Here is a 23,359-nt window from a genome sequence, read left to right as displayed (position 1 = left end):
CAGAAGAATAAGAAGACAGAATGAGTTACCACAGAAGGGGAAAATATATTTTCAGAAAGCCTACTTGATAAAGAACTGTTACCCAAAATAAACAATTCTTAAAATCCAACAATAAGAAAATGAACAACCCAACTGAAAATGGGCAAAAGGCCTGAACAGACACCTCACTGAAGAAAATAGAATATCACAAGTAAGCACGTGAAAAGATGGTTGACATTACATGTCATTAGCGAAATGCAAATAAAAACGAGATACCATTACACAGCTCTTAGAAAATCCAAGGACCAAAACACTGACAACACCAAATGTTGACAAGGGTGTGGAGCAACAGGAATTCTCATTGACTGCTGGTGGGAATGCAAAATGGTTGGTAGCATCTGGAAGACAGTTTGGCAGTTTCTTAGAAAAACGAAACATAGTCTTAACATATGATCTGGCAATCATGCTCCCTAGTATTTATCAAAGGAACTGAAAACTTATGTCCATGCAAAAACCTGTACATGAATGTTTATGGGTGTTCCATTCATAATTGCCAACACTTGAAAACAACCAAGGTGTCCTCCAGGAGGGGATTGGATAAATAAGCTTCAGTCCATTCAAACAATGGAATATTCTTCATTACTAAAAAGAAATGCACTATCAGGGCTCCTGGGTGGCTGTCAGTTAAGTATCTGCCTTCCGCTCGGGTCATGATCCCAGGGTCCTAGACTCAAGCCCCGCATTGGGCTCCCTGCTCAGTGGAAAGTCTGTTTCTCCCTCTCCCTCTGCCCCTTCTTGTGTGCTCACGTTCTCTCTCTCTCTCACTTGCTCACTTCGTCTCTCATATAAATAAAATCTTTAAAAAAAAAAAAAATGAGCTATCAAGCCATGAAAAGACATGTAGAAACCTTAATGCCTCTCACTAAGTGAAAGAAACCAATCTGTAAAGTCTACATACTGTATGATTCTAACTCTAGGACATTCTGGAAACAGCAAAACTATTGAGATGGTAAAAAGAGCAGCAGTTGCCAAGGGTAAGGTGGGAGGGAGAAAAGAAGAAGTGGAACACAGATTTTTAGAGCAGTGGCCACATGTCATTACACATTTGTCAAAACCCAGAGAGTGTGCAAACCAAGAGTGAACCCTGAGGTAAACTATGGGCTTTGGGTGATAATGATGATGTGTTGCTTTGGCTTCTCCCAATATAACAAAGGCACCACTCAGGTGGGGGATGCTGATAATGGGGGAGGCTGTGCATGTGTGGGAACTGGGGGTATAAGGAAACTATCTTCTGCTCAATTTTGCTGTGAACCTAAAAGTGCTCCCCCCCCTAAAAAAAAAAATTAAGTCCATTAAAACAACAACAACAACAAAAAAAAAAACCCTGCCACCATGGCTGGTTTCAAGCCACCAGCATGACACCAGCGAATTGGGAGTGGGGAAGAGATGTGTGCGCGACTGGCTCTCACAAGCCAGAAGGAACGAGTCTCAGCTCGGATGCGTGAATGAATGAATGCATGAATGAGGGAAGGGAGAGAGAGAGGGAGGGCAGGAGGGAAGTCGATTCAACCTGGAAGAAGTTGGTCCTGCAGCTACAAGTCCAATTCCACTTCCAACCTAGGAGAGAAAGGACCAAGTAGGCATATTTTTGACTTGTTCGGGAAGAGGGATGCTTGTCTCCTTTAGGTCTTTTACTTTTTTTTTTTTTTTTAATTTTTAAAAAATTTTTAAATTTTTTTATGGTTTTTAAAAAATTTTTTTAGGTCTTTTACTTTTAATACCAAGCCTTGTCCAGGCATCTCCTGAGTGCCCCACTCCTACTAGTGGAAAGTGAGTGAGCCTGAGACCTCCCACTTGTGCGATCTTTCTCTCTCTCCCCCTCAAATAAATAAATAAAATCTTTTAAATAAATAAATAAATAGGGGCTTCTGGGTGGCTCTGTCGGTTAAGCCACTGCCTTCAGCTCAGGTCATGATCCTGGAGTGCCAGGATTAAGCCCAACATTGGGTTCCCAGCTCAGTGGGGAGCCTGCTTCTTCCTCTGCCCCTCAGTCCACTCATGCTTTCACTCTCTTTCAAATTAATTAACTAATTAATTAATTAAATTTGTGACAAAAGTCATACAGCAGTCATTCCCTCGGAACCCATTGGCATGACTAGGTCAGCTGCCATTCCTAAACCAGCCATGTCTAAGAGGATGAGACCACCCTGACTGGCTTAGGCCAGTTGATGGGACCTTACAGGAGGCAAAAACTGGGGACCCAGGCAGAGCCCAGTCCTAAAGGAGGAAATGGATGGGGTAAAGTGACAGCAGCAATGGCTATGAAGACCCGGTCTACAGGAAATGTTAGAAGAAGATGCACTAATTTTATGAACCAGGCCATTCCGGAAACAATTCTTGAGATAGTTAAGAAACAAGAAGGCAGTGTGAGGCAGCATAGCTGCCCGGCATTCCCCTCAGAGTTGAAATGCCTACATGGACACACACAGATTCACACACAGACACACACACACACATTCTTCCCTCAGCCCTCCTCAGTGGATTCCCACATGCATGTTAAAACAGCATGTCGGTGGGGACAGCTTCCACGCTCTGCCCAGAAACCAGAACTGTACACAGTGAGGCTCTGGACCTGCTGTGGGGACAGAGACCCCTGCCAGTCAGGTCTGTGCCATAGTCCCAGCCCTGAACCTGCTGTGAGACTCCCCCGCACGGGTGCTTCCAGGTACGGCTCTACCCAGGGTCATTTGTGGCCACGTGCTGACGTGGGCAATCCCATTTCAACAGGACTGAGTTCCCCTGGGTGGGCAGCACATGGCACCTCCCTCTCCCTGCTCTGACCTGGTTATGGGGAGTTGCTAGGTAACTGCTACGCAGCCTCTGCTTCCCACGCTGGAGGAGGTTTGGTTACCATGGCAAGTCCAATGGTGGGGGGGACACAGGGGAAAGGGAGCATTGGCTGGGGGGGGGGGGCAGGGATGTCCATAGTCTGGACTCTGTCCTCACTCTCTCTGGGCCACCAGACCTTTGGGAAATTTCTTTACCCCTCTGTGCCTCATTCTCATCAGTACAATAAAGTGCTCAAACCACTGCTGCATGCAGATGGCGTATACTAAATAAACACTGACCCTCAGACTCCTCTTAGGTAAGAATGACTCAAGATGGGTGCAGAAGAGGAATGGATTGAGTTGTGTTTAAAATAAAAAAGAGAAACTAGCCAGCCAGTGTCTCCAGTAGGACACATAAAAGTCATGGAGATTCTGGAATTTAGCTTCTGGAATTGTACTCATGAGTCCCGGGGGCTCCCTGGGTTCTTTTATGAACCTAGACCTCCTAAGGAAGTCCCCTTAAGGGTGTGTTACCATAGGGTACGTAGGCTTGCTAAAGGGTCTACCCTTTCCTGGGCTCTGCTGACCCTTCTGTCCCCACTGGAGTCATGGCACAGGCCCAGCCTCTGGGACCAACTGATCTGTGGGGCTCTGCACCGGCCTCTAAGACTGTCTATGTGATCTTACATTCGATCTGAGCCTTGGCCCAATTCTCTTCCTTCATTCCTGCAGTGAGACCCCTAGCCAGGCCTCGGTGCTGGGATGTCTGCAGTACCCAGCTTCACCCCCTGCTCCCTTCTCATCCGTGCCAGTCCCCTTCCAGAATCCAGACACCCGCTGCTGGGGTCTCCTAGCCCTGGATGCCCCCCTGCCTGTCTAGCTGCCTGAACCTTCCAATCTTGTGGGCTACTTCTCCCTTCCCCACCCATGCTTCCCCCGCACTGATACTCCCTTGGCCTCATGCTGGAGCCCCGCGCCAATGCTGCTGGTTCCACAGCACCAGAACAGTCTGATGCCCATTGTCACTGGTGGTCCCTGTAGCCCCAAAGGAGAAAGTGGACCCTACCCGTCCAACCTTGTCTCCTCGGACCTTGTCTCCAATTCTAAGCTTGGCGGCTCCTTATCTTTCCCCTGCCATATACATGGTCAACAGGGTTAGTCTGACTGTGGCCCAGGATGCTGGAATCCTATCAGAGAACATTCTCCACCCCTACTTCACAGCTGAGTTTCCCCCTTCCTGGTGGGGAGCCGAGGGAGTAATTCACACCTTGTACATAGGGTGTGAAAACCAGTAGGGGGTGTTAGGACCAGCGGCTTTTCAGCTGCCTGCTGTGATACGGGCCACCTAGAAACTCCCAGTCATATAGAGAAAACCCATCCTTGACTCGTGCACTCCAGTGCCCCCTCCTTCCTAGCTATCCCCTACTTTCCCTGCAGGCAATGTGGGAACAGTGGAGAAAACACTCCGTCTCGCTGACTCTGTAGCCAGGACAAGGTACTTGACCTCTCTGAGCTAATCGAGAGAATCAGAGACAATAGCACTAAGATGTCATGAGAAGTGAACAGAATTAGAGGAACTGCTTGGGGAGAGCCCAGCAAACAGAGCGCAGGGCCCCACCACACCTTCCACCGGGGCAGGAACGGTCTTCTGCACCCCAACGCCCCCCCACCCCCCGGAAACTCACTGTCCTGTCCTCAGCTCTCCTCAGGGTAAGTCTCTCTGCACCGATCACACTGATAAGCTGCTGAGGTGGTAAATCATCATGGGGACAGCTCCCCTCCCTGGAGCTCGCCCACCCTCTTCCCCGGGGACAGCTGCCCTGTATCGGTAGCTGGCAAGGGACAAAGTGCTCAGGGTGTGGGTCAAATAAAGGAGTGATTCTTGATGGAGAATGGCCGGCTGGTCCCGGAGCTGCCATTACTTCTTTGGCTGGTCTGCCTGCCTCCACGCTCTCTGCCACTTCACATATCACCCCACCCAGACGCAGCACTTTCTCTCCTAAAAACTGTCCCCCTGCTCTCCTTAGCTTGAGGTTCAAGCTGCCTCCCAGTGCTGGGGGGTGAGGGGGAGGCAGGAACCTCTGGGCCACTCTCTGCCCTGAACCTTGTCCTGCGTATTCCTCCTTCAGTGACTGGGCAGTGCCTCTCTGTGGCCCTCTGTCCGTGTCCCAGCCAGTGTGCAAGGCTGGAGGAAATGCCACCTCCTTCATGACGTCCTCCTTGATTCCAGCCTCAGAGAGCAAATCTCCCTCTGTGGAACCATCCCCTGACACTGCTCTTCTGGCTTCACCTTGGAGGGGTGGGTGGGCAAGGGGCCCGTGCCGCGTGGTCTGGTCCGCAAAGACAGGGGTGAACGAAGACTACACACACACAATTCCAGTCCAGGTCCCTTAGTTGGGGTTACAGCTGTTTTCAAATTTGTCTAGAAATGTTTCAGACACACCCCAGTTCCCAGCACTGCTAGTTCTTTGGAAGGGGAGGAGGCTCTTTAGCAACGCTTCGCCCTCCGGGGCTGGAGATTGCTCAAGCCGCCCCACGCTGCCTCCCTTGCCGACCAGGACACACCACTCCAGGAGCTCTGCTACTGCCAGGAAGAAGGGAGAGAAAATCCATCCCTTCCTGTGACTTCCTTCTGAACACACCCTGAACCCCAGAACCAGAGCAGCCGTCTTCCTCAAACACTCAGTGCTGTCAGAGCACGCCGAGGGCTCGCTCTGCCTCTGGCCCGTCCCGTGCCCTCTGCCGGGGACATCCTGCCATTTCCCAGCTCACACGCCCTCCGTGGCTCCCAACTGCCGACAGAGCTAAGTTCAAACTCACCCTGGAATTCAGAGATTCAAGAACATTCATGGGGCAACCTCTGCTTCTGGCCCATTCCCTCTCCCCATCCTGCCCCCACCCCTGGAACATGTACATGTGCGTTTTTATGTATGTGTAGTCACACACATGTATACACAGATACACGTGTACACATGGATACACAAATACACGTGTACACACAAACACAAGACAAAAATACACTGCACACACACACAGACACACACACCATGATCCAAACTGACGTGTCCATTTAGCCTCTATTTGCCTTGATCATTCATTCATTCATTCATTCACCCGTTCAGCATCCCGTCAGCACCACGTCCCTGCTAGAGCTGGCAGCGCATGGAAGGGCATGATTTCTCTGTTTCTCCGGGGAGTTGCTGCTGCCTCCAATGCTCCTCGACCGCCTGAGTTTTAGGTCGTTGGCCCAACTCGAGCTCCACCTCCTTGGAAAAGCCTTCCTAATTTCTCAGCTGTCGAGTAACGGTCCCTGCATTTGGGTCCTATAGCAATGCCATGTGATCAAAAACTTTCTGTGCTGATGGAAATGTTCTAGATCTGCGTTCTCCAGGGTGATAGCCCTTGGGTCCATTGGTTATTCAGCACTTCCGGTGTGGCCAATGGGACCAAGGAACTGAATATCTTACTTTTAATTTATTGCTTTAAGATTTTTTTGAAGTAGGCTCCACACCCAACGTTGGGCTTAAACCCACGACCCTGAGATCAAAAGTCGCAATCTCTACCGACTAAGCCAAGCAGGCACCCCTGAATTTCTTACGTTGATTTAATGTTGATTAATTTACATTTGAACAGCAGCAACCATATTGGGCAAGGCAGTTCTATTATATAACCCATCTGGCCCTTGATTCCCACAGATCTGGTGGCCAGTGGACCTAGGTTTGAATCCTTAGCTGTGTGACCCTGATCACGTTGCTAAGCCTCTCTGAGCCTCAGCTTTTTCAGTTGTATCATGTGCAAATGTAGTATTTAATGTGGGGATGAAATAAGCCAATGGGTGCCTGGTGCCTAGGGAAGGATTAGGAAATTCACTGAATCTGAATTTTTATCTCTAGAAATTAATTATTTGTGGATTATGATCCCGAACATACTGTTAGCCTCAAGTCAATACGGTTAAAGGTTTTAGGATATGTTCAGTTGATCTGAAATAATGTCGAATTCCTGCCTCCCTAGAAGCGTCAAGGGAGAGTAGGCAGCAGTAGAGTAGACCAGCCCCTTGGGAGCTGGGAGTGGGCCCATATCTTTTTCTTAAATCCCCTACAACATAGGGTTCCATCTATGTTTGCTGATAGAATGACTGTTTTCCCTGAGGGTATTACTCAGAACTCCGTCTATAAATATTTGTAGAGTGGATGCTGGCTAGATATGATGGGAAACACGAAGGCAAGTGCACTTGTTCCTAACCTCGGAAACTTCTCTAGTGGTGGAGGCAATCTGCCTTCCAGCCGAGGGCTGCCTCTGACCCTGGCCACACAGAGCTTGGGATAGGGCCCCTCTGGGCTGGCAGCGTGCACATCAGAGCGCAGTCAGCGAGCAGAGGCTCTAAAGCCAGGTTAGGGACCTGCGGCTGTCTTGGTCCACCTCCTTCACAGTCACGAATCTTCTGGTACTAAACGAGCAAAAAGAGAGCCAGAGGCAGGCACTGCCGGGCAGAGGGTGGAACCCAAACTCATCTACCACAGTCCCCTCGCCGGTGACCAGTTCTTGCTCTGGGGCGCTGCACACCCAGAACCCACCATGGGCTGATTCTGACACGTGGCCCAAGTGCTTGCTGCAGCTGGGAACCTGCTGGAGGGTTGGGGGAGGAGCTTCCAGGTGAGGAAAAGGACCAGACCCCTGGGTCCATTTGCTTGTCAGCAGGCCTTTGGTTGGACTCTGACCCCTGTTCCCTTTCTGGTCCTGGCCCCCCCTTCCCCATCTGCCCTTTGGTCTGGGCCTCCTGGGAGGGCGTGGGTGCCAAAATCCCTCTTTATCTTTAAAGATGATCAGAGATGTCCACCATGGGGAGCCTGGCTGGCTCAGTCTATAGAGAGTATTATTCTTGATCTCAGGGTCATGGGTTCGAGCCCCATGTTGGGTGTAGAGCTTACTTTAAAAAAATGTCCACCATGTCATGTACCAGCACACATATCAGATAAGATCTCTCTCTCTCTCTCTCTCTCACACACACACACACACACACAACATGCAGTCACACTGTGAAACTGCACGGCTAAAGAAAGACTCCCATTCAGCTCAATCACCTTTTGCCTTCTAGGCTCTTGTTATGTTCGTACTTTACGCCAGGGCAAAATGAGAAAATCCTATCCAGTTTTAAGAAGTCTGAAGTAAAATGGTGGTGGAGAAGGGGGGGGGGGAAAGCAGGGCAACAGTCCAGCATTTAAGGTATAATACCTGGGAACACCTTGATGAATAAGACAGCGCGTCCTCAAGGAACCTGCTGCCTGTCCGGGGCAGGGAGTGGGGGGAACCAACCATTACCACACGGAACTTGAGTTGAACTGAGGCTAAGCACGAAGGGAGGGCACCCGGCCAGACCTGGAGGGCCAGGAGTCACCATCCAGGAAGTGACCAGAGGACCAAAGGATCCAGAAGAGTGGCTAGCAGACTAGAGAGAAAAGCATTTTTAGCCACGGGAGCTCCCTAAGCAAAGGCACCGCATGTCGCATGTTGAGGAAGTCACAGGAGACGGAAGAAAATGAATAGGACGGTAAGTGGCTGCAGGGTGCTTGGGCTTTGGTGTAGGGTGAGTGGGGAATCCTGGAAGAGGTTTATGCAGGGGAATTACATGGTTATCTTTGCATTTTAAAAGGAATTGAGGGGAGAAGATCCGGTTAGGAGACTCTTGCAACAATCTGGTGGGGGAGGGTGTGGGAGGGAGTGACAGCAGGGATGGGGTAAAGAGGACTCATGAGAAACGTCTCAGAAGAGGCCTTGCCTGGCCTGGTGGCCATGAGGGAGGGACAGTAGTCGAGATGCATGCACATTTTCCACTTGGGTAACCGGGCAGATGGTGGTGTCATTCCGGAGCAAAGCAACCCAGAAAGAACAGTGGCGGGGTGGGGGTAGGAGAGAAGTGGGTGTGGGTTCTCGAGACCTCCCTTGCAGTGGAGGTACCTGGGGGACAGCTGAGCAGAGAGGACCGGTGGGAAGCCTGATGAACTAAAATGAGTGGAGGAGAATGTTCTGGAGCTGAGAGGGAAGCCGTGGCCCAGTGGTTGGGGGTGGCGGAGGGAAACCTATATGCTTCCAAGGTTGCAGCTACAGCAAAGTCTCCGAGTCTGGAAGGTCTTAGGGGACGGGAGCTTGCCTGGTACGTAATCCGTGTCCCCAAACCATTCATGAATAAAAAGATGAAGCCTTGGTAAGTCCCAGCTGGCAGGGCTGGGGGAGACCTGGGTGTGTTCCTCCTTCGGGGCCAGCAGAGCCGGTCAGAGGAGAAAGCCTTTGCTCATCTAGCTCAGTCCGAGAATCGACACCCTCCTCCCCACGGCGCCAGCTTCAGCCACCTCCTCTCTCTCTCTCTCCTCCTCTCGGGGGATAGGCAGCGGGCACGAAGAGTCCGCCACATTTCACAACAGGTGCTCGCGACACAAATTTCCACAGAGGAGAAAAAGTCAGCCGTGGGACGCGTAGCTGATCTCTCAGGAGGTGGGCTATTTTGGGACTCAAATTACACAGGAGGGCCTGGGAAAAGAGACGAGTGCCGAGACGAACACAGTTACAATTAGCATTAACGACAAGGTGTCATACCTTTACTGCACACTCAGCAGGCAGCGTGCCCTGGGGAGAGGAAGGTGACCGGGAGCCAAGGACCCGCGTGAGAGGGGCCGGCCTCTGCCAGAGGCAGAGGCACAATTTCTCAGGAAGACGCAGTGACCTTGGGGGAAAGGCAAGCTCGACGGGCTTCACCTCGCTTCGGGAAACTCCAGCCCCAGGACTAGAGGGACTGGTGTGGGGCCTGAGGCTTTCTCCCAGGCTGTCACCGCCTCCTCGTGGAATGTCCCCAGATGCAAAATAGATAGAGCCTCTGCCTGAAAGGAATCAATTTCCTGGCAGGTAAGGCTTTTTTAAAACCCCAGTGATAATACACAGCGTTCAGCTGTTGAGGGGGGTGTGGAAGGCCGGGGGGTCAGGCTGAGTGGACGGGTGCCCCCCGGGGTTTCCACTTGTCAGCGGATAACCTGGAACGGGTCCTCTCCTGGAGTCTCAATTTATTAATCTTTAACCCCTCCCTGTAATCCCTTTCCGAGTCTACTTCACCAGATTAGGGGCAGATCAAATTGGATAATTGTAGGTTAAAACGACTCCATAGCCTGCAGCCTCCCTGAGAACGCCAGTGCCAATGCCATCACTTATCCCCTGCTTTGCAGAGATAGTTGGGGGCATCCGACTCCCAGCTACACTCAGGCAGCCGCCACGGCAGCTGGCTATGGTGTCTGATTCCTCTTTTCTTACTCCCAGTGGCAAGCAAGTTATCTAGTACACAGTAACTGCTCAAAACCGGGAGCTGGGTAAGTCAGTCCTTGGTACCTAAGGGAGAATATTCCAAAAAGACCACAGGGTGTTTCCTATCAGTTACATCTAGGAGAGATCTTTTCCAATGTCAACTGTTACTAAAATATTCCACTCTGATTCTAACCTTCTGTCCAATTCCAACTTATGTCACATAACATTTGGGCTTCTTGAGAGCAAAAACCGTGTCTTAATCACTGCACTTCAGTGGGAACTCCACGTGAGCAAGGACTTGGTTTGGTTCAGAGCGGCATCACCGCACCTATGTTAAGGCTCAATAAGGATCTCTAAATCAGTGAACGGTTTCTAACCCAGAACACCACGCTAGACATTCGGCAAATTTTGTTGAATGATTAAATTTGTAAGCAAGGGGAGCATGGTCTCTCACTAATGCCCTTTCCTAACATTCTCACCCGATGCAGTAGAGCAAAGCAGATGGGTAGGCAAGCTCTGGGCTCAGATGACCCGGGTTTAAATCCTGACTCTCGTATTCACTAGCTGGGTGACCGAGAGTATGCTACTGAACCTCCCTGTGCTTCAGTTTCCTTACCTACGAAATGGGGATGATAATAATGTTTAAAATAGGATTATATTAATTCATTGGTAGGATCCCCAAAATACCCAGCACAGCGTCTGGCACGCAGTGATCACTGCTATTTGTTTATGATCAGACCAGTCTCTTAATAACCTTCAGTGCCTCCCTTCTGGCTACAGGGTAAGATCTAAAATTAAGGTCCCCATAATTGGGCCCCAACGTCCCTCTCTCTCCAGTCCCATCTTCCCGTACTTTACCGGCTTCTCCGCGAGGCCAGACATTTCACGAAGCCCTGTAAGGTAGGACTTTTTTTTTTTTTTTTTGTTGGGGTCAAGAGATCACAAGCAGGCAGAGGTAGGCAGAGAGGTGGGGGGAAGCAGGCTCCCTGTTGACCAGAGAGCCCGACGCAGGGCTTGATCCCAAGACCCCGGGACCACAACCCGAGCTGAAGGCAGAGGCTTCTGAGCCTTCTCCTGAGGCTTCTGAGCCACCCAGGTGCCCCTAAGGTAGGACTTTTTATAGCCTACATTTCGCCAAAGACGTGACCAAGGCTCAGAAAAGGGAAGTCACTCTTTCAGGGACACACATCTTATCACAAGAAAGTGCGATTCATTCCAGGACTCCCTGACACAGAAGTTCATGCTCTTCTTCAACTGGCCTCTGAAAAATCTGCCACTTGCTGGCAAAGTGTAGTCCAGGGGCCAGCACTACCAACATAACCTACGAGCTTGTTAGAAAGGCAACATCTGGGGCCGCACCTCAGACCCCCTGAATCAGAACCCGCATTTTCACAAGATCCTCCAGGTCATTTCCATGCACAGGAAAGTGTTGGAAGCAATGTTGTAAACCACTTTCTACCAGCCAGACACAAAAGCTAATTAAATCAAACACCAGATCTCATTTAATCCTTACAACAATCTGGGAGGTATTAGGATATCGGCATTGTCATCCCGTTCTGCAGATGAGGACACTAACGCTCTGAGGGCTAAGGCTTTTGACCTGAAGCCTCCTGTGCCTGATGCCGACATGAGGCTCTGGCCCTCTCCCTCTGCCTGTCTTCACTCCCTCCCTCTCTCCCCTTGAAATCTTCTCATCCTTTAGGCTCCACTCAAAATCCCCTCCTGGGGCGCCTGGGTGGCTCAGTGGGTTGATCCTCTGCCTTCGGCTACGGTCGTGATCTCAGGGTCCTGGGGGCCTGCTTCCTTCTCTCTGCCTGTGTCTCTGCCTACTTGTGATCCCTGCCTGTCAAATAAATAAATAAAATCTTTAAAAAAAAAAATCCCCTCCTGCTGGGTGAAGCCTTTCTTACCCACGTTCCATTGGGCAAGATTAATTCTTTCTTCCCTTAAAGTTCCCACAGCTCCCTGCACATACCTTTCTCTTGGCCCTAATTGATTCTGTTTTAAAGAACCATGTACTGCGCGCACTCTGCGCGCCCAGCACGTAGTGGGCGTTGAGTATCTGTTTGCTCCCCAATCACCACTGCTTGAGTTAATCAGAGCACTTCTGTCACACCTGTGTTATCCCCACCTCCCTGCGCTCCTCTGTGCCCCCAGGGCACAGTCTGGCATCTCTTAGGGCCTGGAAAGCTTTAGGAAGCAAACTAAATGGTTCCCATTCTAGAGACAAAATTTGTCTAAAGATGAAATTAAGCGTAAAATGCCGCAGGAAGTAAGGCCTTGAGGCTCCTAAGGGTGGCACGGCCGTGGACATCTCTCAGCCCACCACCGCTGATCTTTGGGCTGATGCTGGGTGCCTCAGTGGACCACTGTGTCACAGTAGTCACAGCTTTTTGACAATCTAACCCTTTTTCCCCCCATGCTGTCACAGGAAGGCCCAGAAATAGTAGACAACCTCCTCAAATTCCCTGGTGTTTAAAATCAGGTCCCCAGTAACCTTCTGTCATTTCACAAGGAGAAAGGGCAGCGGCGGCTGAGATGTAGGGCAAAGATCGCTAAGACACAGAGAACCTAATAGGCCCCACGCACCATCTCTCCTTTTGTGGGAGGCCTAGCCAGACCACGTGTTTGAAGGCCTCAATTTCCTCAGCTCTGAAATGAGGGGGTTGGACCAGTTTCTAGTGCTCCTTCCAGCTCTGAGAGGCTGTGCTATAAAATGGGAGAAATGTGAACCTTTGGTTGCTATGATCTGAAAATATTTTGAATGTGGAGAATCAAGTTGTACAGCAGTGCATGAACAAAATAATATGTTAATGACTAAGAAGATTGTATTTAATCCAATGGGAAACAGCAGAGCAGCCGCCGCTGGTGATGTGTGTGTGTGTGTGTGTGTGTGTGTGTGTGTGTGCAGCTTCTTTCCTTGAGCTCAAACATGTACTTTGAATCACTAATATAGTAATCAGGCCTCTGGCAGCCTATCTTGCCCAAACACACACACACACACACACACACACACACACACGTCAGTTCAAATTAAAATGGGGGTGAAATTCTACCACTGCAGCTTAAGTCCTTGCTATATTTGTTTCGTTGTTGTTGTTGTTGTTTGTTTTTAAGAAACTGTTATCGTGGTGAAGGAGCTGTATTGACAGCTTCTGGGTCCCTCTGATCTCGGAACTGGGACGTGTGGGCCGGGAGCTGAGGGTTTTATTAGCATTTCGCTTGTGCACACAACCCCCACCCCCAACACACACCCCGCCCAAGCCCTCACAATCCCATCTGGCAGCAGGGCCCCACCCCCACCCCGGTACCCTCAACGCCGGGAGTGGTCAGATCCACCACCCCGGAGGCACCCCGACCAAGCAGGTGCTCGCGGCCATAACTGCGGGGAAGAAGAACGCACGCCTGCTCGGCGTCCGGCCCTGCCAGGTCGCAGGAAGGGTTAGATCATCGCCACCGACGGGTCAGGGCCGGGAGGCAGAAGCCGGCCAGAGGCCTCACGTGCGTCTAACTAGGAGACCCCACCACCACCACCACCTCTGCAATTTCCTGCCCACCGGGCCGGGCCGGGCCGGGCCCCACAGGCCTGGTCCCTGCCGCGTCCGCCCACCCGCCCCCCGGGAACCGTCTCCCTAAGCCGCCCGCACGGTTCGCGCCCCGCCCCCCGACCCCCCAGAGGCAGAGGGCGCGGCCGCCCCTCCCCGCCCGACGGCCGCGCCCGCGCCCCGGCCCGCGCGGATTGGCCGACCTCGCGGCCAGGTGAGGCGCCCCGCCCCTCGGCTCCAGGTGCGGCGGGACGACCGGGGCCGCGGCCGGGGCCGGGGCCGGGGCCGGGGCTGGGACGCGCTGCCGCGGCGCCATGGCCGAGTCCCAGCTGAGCTGCCTGGACGAGGCGCACGTGAACGAGAGGGTGACCGAGGGGCAGGCCGCCTTCTACTACTGCGAGCGGAGGCGGGCCGCGCTGGAGGCGCTGCTGGCCGGCGGCGAGCGGGCGTACCGCGAGCTGGTCAAGAAGGAGAAGCTGCGGGACTTCCTCTCCAGCCGGGAGCAACAGGCCCTCCGCGCCGCCTGGAGCCCCTACGAGGATGCCGCCGCTGCCGCCGCCGCCGCCGCCCGGGGCAAGAGCAAGGCCAAGGCCAAAGCCCCAGCGCAGGCGCAGGCCCCGGCCGAGCCCTGCGAGTCCCTGGCCTACTGGCCCGACCGCTCCGACACGGAGGTGCCCCCGCTGGACCTGGGCTGGACGGACCAGGGCGTCTACCGCGGCGTGAGCCGCATCACCCTCTACACCCACCCCCCCAAGGAGGAGAAGGCGCCCCACCTCAAGCAGGTGGTCAGGCAGATGATCCAACAGGCCCAGAAGGTAGGCGCCGCCCCCGACACCGGTGGGACCCCCCACGGGCAGCCCCCTGGACCAGGCCCCACCTCGGAGGCAGGGCCTGGGTCAGGACTTCCTGACCGCTCTAGAAAACCGGCCCCGAACCCTCCCTTAAGCCGAGGCCTCTGAAGAGGATGACTGGGAACGTGTTGGGCAAATCACAACGCGCCGAACAGTGGTTTGTCCTTCTTCCAGCGTCCAGAGGGGCTGGGGGCTTTCCCCCACCATGTGCTGCTTTCTCCCTGTCAAGTGGGAAGAGTGGGGGCTTTTTGGTAAAATGGGCCACTCAGAGGTCTAGTTAATAACCCGTGTGTTGCCCAGGGATTTACAAAACCTGCGCCAGGCCACTTTCTCGGTTGGTCTTCAAGCAACAGGACACTCAGGACCTGGGTCGTGGGACTTCTCCACCTTACCCCAGCCATGCTGTTCTTAGGAGACACCCCCCTCCCCAGAGTCAAGAGGGGACTGGCATTCACCCCCTCGCCTTGGGGGCCAGTACTAGACAAGCGGCCTGGAATGAATGAAGAAATATATTCTGAGAACAAGCCACGTCACTGGACTCAGCAGCTGGGGCGGAGGAGGGGCAGGAAAGCTCTCACTTGCCCTGTCTCTGCCTGGGGGTTAAAACGAGGGGATGTTTCCAGAGTAGCTAGTTAAAATACTGATGGACCAGTATTGTGGTTGTGGGACAAGGAGGGGAAGAATTTAGTGCCCTGGGCACCTTGGTTAGAGTTTCCGGCTAAAACATAGCACATCCTGTTCAATTTGAATTTTGGATTAACGATAAATAATTTTTAGTATTAGTATGCCTCAAACATTGCATGGGGCGTACTGATACTAAGATGTTCTTTGTTGTTTTTCTGAAGTTCAAATTTAATGGAGCATTCTGTTGCTTCATTTGCTAAATCTGGCTCCCCCACAGAGATTTGTTAAGAAACACCAGCAGCCTTGGGTGCCTGGTGCAGAATATACAACAGGGGTGGCTTGGGTTCACCCTTCTAATTCAGCCCAGTGAATGTGGTTGAGCCCTGTTACCCCTGGAGGCTAAAGTGGTCTGGGAGGAAAGAACAATCGAGAAAGACCAGCGGTGACCTCCTCTTCCTGGAAGAGGTGATGCAGGTTGTTGGCTAGATTGGCTCCCAGAAGGAAGCCTTAACTTTCTTTGCCCATATTTCTACCCTCCCTCTCTAAGAAATTCCTTCTTATTTGCCTGAGCTTTCTTTGTATATTGCATTCAGCAAAAGAGAAAGGTGAGTTTGAGAAGAGGTGGAAAAAAGACAAGGATGACGATACTGTGCAGCGGGGGAGGGGGTCAGCTCTCACGTTGCAATGCTAAAAGCCTTGACTTATTAGCACTTCCTATGTGCTAGGCTCTGTGCTAATAATTTACTTTCATCTTCTCTTTTGTGTTTCACAACAACTAGGTGAGATGGGCATTTGCCTTCCTTTTTGGTTCACAACAGTTACTTGCCAAAGGTCACACAGCAAGTAAGTGGTTGCATCAAGATTTGAAAGCCAAAGTCCTTGCTCTTAATCACTGGGCCATCCTGCCCGGCTGTCTGATGATATTTGGGACTAAACCAAGGGCTTTGAATGGACCTAGCCTGGTCACAACCCGGGGTACATTGTGTGCCCCTGTTACAAAAAGGGAGAGACAGGACCCCTGCCTACTGGGGCTGCTAGTCCCCGTGGAATGTCAGGAGTCTCCTGTGTAACGCAATGTTCTTAGCTCTTTAAATATTGAACAACAGAAACTTTAACAATTGTGATCGAGTCCATTATGTACATATTTAACTGGTCGTTACTTCCTGAGTGCCCGCTTTGTGCCAGGCGCAGGCCATAGAAGGATGAAAGTTGTGGGTTTTGCCCTCCAAGCATGAAAGCAAATACTGGGGGATGTGCTGGAAGGAAGAGTGTGTTTTGAGCCTAATCTGGGAGGGCTTCCTGAGGGATGTGAGATGCACGGTTGAAAGGGGAAAGAGAAAGAAACTTGAATGGCCAATTTCTCCATTAAGAGACTTGGGAGCAGGAGCAAAAGATTTTTCCTTCAAAACAGCAAGCAGCTTTGGAGCGCCTGGGGGGCTCAGTCAGTTAAGCATCTGAGTTAGGCTCGGGTCATGACCTCAGGATCCTGGGATCGAGCCCCAGAGCCATCTGGCTCCACACTCAGCAGGGAGTCGGCTTCTCCCTCTGTCCCTCCGCATCTCGTCCACTTGCACGTGCACACATGGGCTCTCTCTCTCTCACGCACTCGCTCTCGCTCTCAAAATAAATAAATCTTTTTCAAAACAAAAAACAGAAACTGGGCTTTGACTAGAGGAAAGAGCTCCCCTAAGGGGAGTTCTGTGTGGGGCCTAGCGCGAGCATCCCAAAACTGAGTCCGAAGCAGGTAAGAGCACCCCTGGCAGAGGCAGCCTCTGACCCTGGCTATGCTCCCCGCAGCCCGCAGGCCTCCCGGACCCCACCGGCACTCCCTGTCGTTCCCTTCTCTACAGCACCTTCTTCTCAGAGACCCCACGAAGTAGGTGGGACAGAGAGGTTGACTGTTTCACAGGTGAGGAAACTGAGGGACAGAGGAGGAAAGGGATTTGCCCAAAGGTCATGTGGCGGGTTATGGAAAGACCCAGATCCTTTGGTTCTGCTCTAAAGGCTACACCCTTCGAGCACTGCCTGCCCCCGACTGACCCCAGCTTGTCCCAACTGGCAAGCGACCGTCCACGGCTGTTCCTCTAGATTCTTCCCCTCCTTCCTTTGCACCCCGCGGGAGGGAGTTTCCTTTGTCTGCAGGGAGCGGCAGGCTGCTGTGAGGGCAGGTGAGGCAGCCTGAGTTGGTTTCTGTGCCTCGATGAGGGGGACGGTGGCGAGGAGGCAAAAGAACACAGACATACAGCCGTGTCCCAGAGAGTTTCGGATTTTATCTCATTTCATCTCCTGTAGACCCTCACGAGCTGCTGTCACCTTTATTCCTGAGGGACAAACAGGAAACTAAGGCCCAGGGGAGTGGCCCGGACCTACCCACGTCTGCCGACCAGCAAGGGCTTCAAACCTCAGGGATTCAGGGAGAGAAGCCTAACAGGGGGGTCACTTTGAAAATCTGACTGGGGGTGGGGGACGGCAGAGGGCAGGAGGAAACAGTCGGGCGGGTGAGGAGTGGGAGCTGGTGGCCTGAGAGGAAGGCCTTGGAAGCGGGCGGTCAGGTCATCTGTTCCCTCCGCCTCCCCCGATGGCAGAAGGCCCTTGCCGTGTGCTGGCTGGCTGGCCTTCCGGCGTTCGGCCGTGTTTACTTGTGGGGTGTGGCTTTGTCCCTGCTGTCTTTTCCCCTTTATTTTACTGTCACTGAAAGATGGACTTTGCTTAACCCATGGGCAGAAAATGTGCCTTTGGGGACCAAGCAGTGAGTCCCTGGCCTGTCTCACAACAACGGAGATGACCGGGGACGTGGCTGCTGCCTGGGCTGCGAAGGTCATTGTACACGCAGAGGGCCGGGGAGACATCCAGTGAGACCCCGTGTAGACTGGGAAACCTTGGGTTCTTCCGTCCAAGAGCAGAGGGACCCAACCACTGCACTTGGGATAGGCTAGTGGTTTGGAAGAATGCTCATCCGGTCACGGCATGGGTGGTTGGAGGTTACCGTGTGCTCAGCCCATGGGTAGAAAACAGACATATAAAACACGCCCCTGCTCTTAAGTAGCCTAATAGTCTTCTAAACCATTATTAGAACACAGAATGCAAAGGGCCCGACAGAGGGCGCGGCCGCAGGGGCCTTGAGGGGTTAGGGTTAGGGACGCCCTTTGCCGCTGAGCGTGTCCCAACCAGCAGGAAGGCCGAACCCCCACCCCTCTCGGCGCCCAGGCTCCCTTGTGCCCGCTGGCGGCTGCTTTTGAGGCCCCTGTGTGTGTTTAGAGAGGTTGCCTGTAGAGTAGGAAACTTACTGCCCCCCTGTCTCAGAGACTAACCCTCCACCCTGCTCTCCAGGGCCCCACACCCGGAGGCCCCTCACTGCCTCCCGCCTGCTGGCCCGTGTCCTTTGAGCCCCTGTCACCGAGACGGGCAAAGTATTATCTTCATTTCTGCAAAGAGCCCTTTGAGGTCGGAAAGGGTATAATGGTTGGTCTTTAGACCAAGGACAAGGAGATCGTGTGGCTTCCCCAGGTGCGTGGTCAGAGTCACCGGTGACCCCACTGATGCAACCCAGGAGAGGGAGGCCGGTGGCCGGTCTGGAGCACTGGGCAGCTTGGATGAAGCAGGAGCTCTTCATTCCTGTTCCAGCGGAGACCCTGGTGATGGGGCACAGAGGGGCCTGGCCCTCCCCCTCTCCTGCCCGCCGATAGAGCTTTGTCTCCTTTCTGTCAGGGCTCAGCCCATGTGCTACTTCTTCCTAGGCACTTTATCAAATTTTCAATTCAAAAATGACCATTTTGGGGGCGACCTGTGTTGCTCAGTCAGTTGAGCGTCTGACTCTTGATTTCAGCTCTGGTTGTGATCTCAGGCTTATGGGATCAAGCCCCACGTGGGGCTCTGCCCTGATCATGGAGCCTGCTTAAGACCCTCTCCCTCCTTCTGCCCCTCCCCGTAACTTTCCCCTCTCCCCCCCCACCCCTGCACTTGTTCTCTAAAACAAACAAAAGTGACCTTTTTACTGTCCGATGCAGCTCCCTGTTTGTCCCACATGCGCGCGTCACACAGGTTGCTCTGGGAAAGCCCGGTTTCTCTCAGGGGCTGGCAGCTTTGGAAGAGTGAGAACCCACCTTACTCCTCTGAGTCTCCTTTGCAGAGCCCCAGCGGTCACAGGCGGTCAGTGATTTGTATAAATGGTTGGAAACTGTCTCCAGCCAGCCATCCATCTCTCTCCGCGCCTCTAGAGAAGCAAGTGTCTGGAGATGTCCCCCACTGAACGGTGCATTACCCAGGGGCCTCCTTTAATCCCATTGTAACCAATTGTCTGGCAGCAGAGAAAAGAATGCTGTAAGCTGGGGGAGGGGGCAGAAGGATTTAGGGAAAAGCACCAGAGCAGGAGGCATGGTTTGCCGGGTTAGCAGCTTGGTTAGGGTGCCGGGGAATTGATGGGGATGAACAGCTGGGAACATGGGCCCCGGGGGGGGGGGGTGCAGGGGGTCATGGCAAAATCTTGGAGTCTGGCTCACTGTGCCAGAAGGCTCACCTGGCAGGTGGCAGTGTTTGCCACTGAGCGGAGCCTACTGTCTCCCCCTATTAGCCTCAATCAACAATCCCCTCATTCAAGGACATCCTGCAGATAGTACTGAGCAGTCTCTGTGCCAAGCCCCACGCTGAGCATTGAGGTATTGATATGAGGCAGATACCAAAAAAAGTCCAATCCACTGGACCCTTCTTCCCTGCTCCAGTAACCATCCCGCACCGACTTCGATTCAGACGCACAGGACAGTTCCAGAGTCCCTGTCCCCTGGAGGCTGGTGCGTAATCGTGCAGCTGCAGCTCAGGGGACTGAGAACTTGTAACCCTTCCCAATCTTGCCCCAGCCTGTCCCGGCAGCACCCCTGCCAAGCCCTGAGCTCTTTGGCTGTTGGATTCTGAGTGTCTCTCCTTTATGCTCAATCACTGATCCCAGGAGCCAGAATTACGAGGCCGTGGAGACCCAGCTGCATGTCAAGGTCAAGGCCAAGCCTTGAAAGATCTTTAAATCGCAAGGTCATGGTTTCTCTCCAGATCTGGCCACTCACTAGCTGTGTTCCTTTGGGTAAAGCCCTTCCTTCTCTGAGGCTTCTGATCTGCAAAATGGGATGACGATACCTAGATTTCTGGATGGTTTTGAAAAACAAGGAGGAAACTACATGTGAAACCTAAGGCCACTGAGAAAGTATCCCCCAAATGTCAATTGTTCTGGAAAGTAACTAATGCCTTCTCTGTCTTCTCTCGGATCCGGGGAGGGAAGTGTGGCTGAATTTCCTCCCAGGAGATGAATTAGGGGAGTTAGGAGTCACTTCTCATTGCTGGGGGCCCTGTGCAGGTGTATTTCCTTTTCCTCCTTGAAGTAAGAGAAGACCAGCTGCCTGTACCCCCAACCCCACCGCGTTTGTTTGGTGAGGACTCTTTGTTCAAGTGGCTGTCTGACCGCTTTGCTGTCTGCAAGGCTGTGATATCTGAGTCCTCAGACAAAGATCTCCTCTAAGATCCACCACGGGCAGAGAAGAGGCAGGAAGGCACAGAGGTGCCCCAGTTCCTAAACTGGGGATCCCCAAGGGTATTTCCCTCACACTAGCTTCCAGAAGGGCCTGACTGTCTGTGTGGCCCGGCCCAAAGAGCCTGAGAGCAGTCTGGAAATATTCCTCAGGAACTAAAGCTTCCACAGGTGGGCAGTGTGGCACAGCAGGGCCAACCATGTTCTTCTCTTTGGAGAAGGAGGTTCTTCTGAAATCTGACACTTTGGGTCTCTGAAACTCTGATGATGGGTGTTTCTCAGGGAGTCCAGACATTGAAGATGGGGCCTCAATAAAGGGATGACTTCTTCATGACCTTCTCTTGGTTGGGTGTGGGGGAGATCAGGCTTTTTGGGCTGCGGTCTCAGGAGACCAGGCCACTGCCAAGGGAAGTACACAGTTGGAGCCAGGAGCCTGGATGTCCTCATTCTTGCTCAGGTTGTCTCTGTCCTTGCCCACTTAGTGACCTTGGGCAAATCATTTGACCTTGCCAGGCCACCATCTCTGCATCTGTAAGTGAGGATAATTCTTGCCTTCTTGCTTACTTTCACAAGTCTGCCTGAGGCTCTAAAGCAAGACTAGCATATAGCACTTTGAAACAGATGAGTAACATGTGCAAATAAAAGGGGTTTCTATGAAGAGAGCTAACATTGTTGAAAGACGGGTGTTACGCTATTTCCTTTAATTAATCCAGTCCTCAGCCCCTCACAAGGGAAGTGCCATTTTCCCAGAAGCTCAGGGAAAGCACAGGGTCATAGAATTTGGAAGAGGCTCACTGGGATTCCACTCAGGTTTGAGTTCAAGGCTTGTGTGCTTCTGCTACAAATACCATTACCCTTGGGGACTGCCCTCTGGGGCCACTTCTTCCTCTGAAACTTACAGAAACAAAGTGTGTTTGTTGCCAGCCGGGCTGGGAAGCTCACAGACTAGTTTGGAGACAGACACGTACGCTGCAGCCGGCTGCTCTGATCTGTGCCGAATGGGTGAGAAGACAATTCTCTCTCTACTTGGAGATGTTGGGGCAGGTGTTGCCTGGAAACGGAGGGTAGGTAGCTTTCAGGGACTTACATTGTCCTCTGAATGGCCATTTTCTGCCCCCCCCCCCCACTTGTGACCTCATTGACATGCTGATGAGATTCCCAGCCGCCACCCCAGTCCTTCCATATTCTCAGCCCCTAGGATGCTGCCTCACCTTGGCTGGTGGCCAGATCCACCTCTCTTTCTCAGTGTACAAGGCAGAGCCTGTTCTTGGGCAGGATTCCAACCTTGGGGTTGGGGGGAGGTAGGGAGCAGGGCAGAGAACAATCAAGCCAGGGTGGGTCCTGCCTGCCTGCCTGGGCTCCTGGCCCCGTCCTGAGCACCCCCAGCCTCCCTGAGTCACTCTGGTGATTCCTCCCACACCGCAGCGCCCCACCCCAGGTGCTGGAACTGGTCCGCTCTAGCTGCAGCTGCCACCTTCCCCAGTTTTGTTCCTCCTCCTCTGAAATTCCTGGAGTCTGTGGCCTTGCTAATGAGCCCATAATCATAATCTCAGCCCTGGAATAGAGTCTTTGGCTTTTCTAATTCTTAGTCTCTCTGGACCGAGTTTCCCAGAACCTGTAAGCTCATCCCCTCATAGCTTGTGTGGTGGTGGTCATTCTGTGGGACCCCTCGAAGTACGGCCGAGGCATATGGCAGGCTCTGGATAAATATTCTTTTTGTTCTCTTTTCTAGCAGTGAGTCTGCAAATGCTTGGGGCAGTGGCAGGGATCAGGGTTCTTTACTTTTTGGTGGGTCTCTGAGGACGGACAGTGAGTGTTCTTAACTCCCCCACCTTCCCTGAGGGTTTCCAAACTGTCTGGAGAGTCTACACATTTGTTCATTCCTTCAACGTGTTATTGGGGGCCTATTATGTGCCAGTTTGAGAAATAAACAGCGGAATACAATGTGGACCCTGACCCTGACCTTAAGTCTAACGGGGGTAAAAAGAAAAGGAACCGCAGGGCATCTGGGGGAGGGGTTCCATGGCTGTTCGTGAACACTTCCATGCCAGACGTGCATGTGCCGACCCTTTTAGAAAATATTCTTTCATTAAACTTTCACAACAAGCCAGCAACTTTCCATCTTACAGATGGGGAAACAGGCTCTGGGCGGACAAGGTCACACCGCTGGTTAACTAGTGGAGTTGGATGGAACGGAGGAGTCCGCTTCCCACAGAGCTCCAGGGCTAGGAGAGGCCTTCCAGGGATTGACAGCTGAAGCAGCCAGTGTGGAAGGGAGGGCGGGGCAGAGGGCGGGGTTTCACAAGGCTGGGAGGCCAGGGAGCACACTGATTTCACTTTATTCCTTGCACCCCGGCGCCGTCTGGACCACCTTCCCCAGCCACACCCCTCCCTGCCCTCTCCTCTTTGGGGAAGCTCTCCCAGGTAGCATCACCAGGCAGTGACCACAAAGTTGTCATTTCTGTTTCTTAGAACCTCCCAAGTAAGCTGCCGACCCCAGCTGTCTTGCGCTGGTGAATCAATGCAGAAATACCCCGGAATGTGCTTTCCAAGTCCCACCTTGCTCTGCCCCAGCCGCGTCTAGCACTCAGAACACCAGTCTAGTATCCCAGACCAGCCGCTAGTCCTAAAAATCATCTGTGTATCTTCATCGGATTTTTTTTTTTTAGCAGCTGATTTATCTTCCTAATTATGTTTAGCTTTAAGCTAATGTTAAAATGAGCTTGCATGAGA

General features: G+C 52.6%; 1 protein-coding gene across 2 annotated transcripts in view; it reads left to right on the top strand.

Annotated features, from left to right (window-relative positions):
- Nucleotides 1–13,859: 13,859 nt before the first annotated feature.
- FAM83F (family with sequence similarity 83 member F) overlaps nucleotides 13,860–23,359 on the top strand; it is a 32,852-nt gene continuing 23,352 nt past the window's right edge. For both annotated transcript variants that reach the window (XM_032346205.1, XM_032346204.1), the window contains exon 1: nucleotides 13,860–14,454. In XM_032346205.1, coding sequence (XP_032202096.1) covers nucleotides 13,954–14,454 — 501 coding nt within the window. In that variant the 5' untranslated portion in view covers nucleotides 13,860–13,953. The remainder of the gene's footprint in view (nucleotides 14,455–23,359) is intronic.

The sequence above is a fragment of the Mustela erminea genome, chromosome 6, assembly GCF_009829155.1.
Source record: "Mustela erminea isolate mMusErm1 chromosome 6, mMusErm1.Pri, whole genome shotgun sequence".
Lineage (NCBI taxonomy): Eukaryota > Metazoa > Chordata > Mammalia > Carnivora > Mustelidae > Mustela > Mustela erminea.
This window is presented reverse-complemented; position numbering and strand designations above follow the sequence as displayed.